The 1,274-nt window shown below is 36.7% G+C and overlaps 1 protein-coding gene across 1 annotated transcript in view; it reads right to left on the reverse strand.

Moving 5' to 3' along the window:
* Nucleotides 1-1,274, reverse strand: part of SYNE1 (spectrin repeat containing nuclear envelope protein 1) — a 578,063-nt gene that overhangs the window by 195,844 nt on the left and 380,945 nt on the right. Inside the window, exon 99 of the mRNA XM_007943230.2 lies at nucleotides 8-109. Coding sequence (XP_007941421.2) covers nucleotides 8-109 — 102 coding nt within the window. The remainder of the gene's footprint in view (nucleotides 1-7; nucleotides 110-1,274) is intronic.

A 1,274-nucleotide genomic window follows, 5' to 3' on the forward strand; every position in this document is an offset into this window, starting at 1 on the left:
TAAATACCTCTATTTGTTCTGCTACAGGCTGTTCAAATACATTTGCCAGTTTCTGTAGAATGATATATTTGTTGTCAGCCAGTGATGTAAGCAGCACCTTCAGATCATTCTGCGGAGAGAAGCAAGAGACAGGCTCATCATGTGTAACAGGAAATTCAAAGGCTTCGTCAATATCAGATTCTTAGAAGTTACAGTGTAGGTGTTTAATTTCCAGAAAAACACCACAAACACTACTGCTCTATGGGAAGGTAACAATTTACCCACGTGCTGAAATTTACTTTCAAACAAGTTGTTACACAAAGTGTTTTCCACCTCATAGCAATGGAGTGGTAGAATTCCAATGAAAAGCAGTATGATCACTCTAATCTTGCAAGGTTTGAATGAAATGTGCACATTCAAGAATTTTCTAGTAAAAAGAAACAAATAAACAAAAGTAACTCAGGTTTTATCTGGATTTGGGAAAAAACTATAATTCTGAAAAATATTATGATTCTTTTTTTCCTGCCGCCACTCCCTCCTTCCCTCTCTTTTATTTTGAAGGAATTTGCACAAGCTTATAAAATGCTATCCATGCATTTATAAAATAAATGTTACCCATGTAACCAAAAACCTCAATGAAAGAACAGCACAAAGGGAAATTAGCTAAGCCTACTATTGATAAATATGACTCATTAAAATGGCCAAATATAATTATGTCATGTTACATTTGTACAAAAAGTAATGATTAGAATTCTGGAACCCAATTTAAAAGGGAATAATAACTGGAAGGAAATTTAAATTTGAAAACTTATTTTTCCCCTGAAATATCAGGAAATATGCTCTATTTCTTGTACATGTATACACATATGTGTGTATGCGATGGACTGGCTGATCCTCAGAGGCTGAACTTCCCCTCCTGCAGGCTGATCACACACCAGGGCATGACCTAAGTGCTAAAGTTCTGTGTTATGAAGAGAAGAATAATCACACCAGGGCGACTTGAAAGTGACTAGAAATAATACAACATGTGAGGCTACAAAGCAAAATAACAGTGGGTTATGCAGCTGAAAAGAAATCAGAATGGCATTCAAGCAATGACAGTGAGAATTAGTGAGCAGCACATAACCATAACCGGTAACAGTTGTCACTAACTAAACTCAAATCAACCTGTAAGGCTCGTGGCAGACAACATAGGAAGCTGTAATGGTAGCACTGGGAGAAGAATGCCAGAAACAAGAGTGTTCATACGAATTATGACAATGTTCGCATTATTGATCTGCGTTCAGGGTGAGGTC

This window comes from Orycteropus afer, unplaced genomic scaffold (assembly GCF_000298275.1).
Source record: "Orycteropus afer afer isolate SDZICR_OR568_19922 unplaced genomic scaffold, OryAfe1.0 scaffold00101, whole genome shotgun sequence".
Classification (NCBI taxonomy): Eukaryota; Metazoa; Chordata; class Mammalia; order Tubulidentata; family Orycteropodidae; genus Orycteropus; species Orycteropus afer.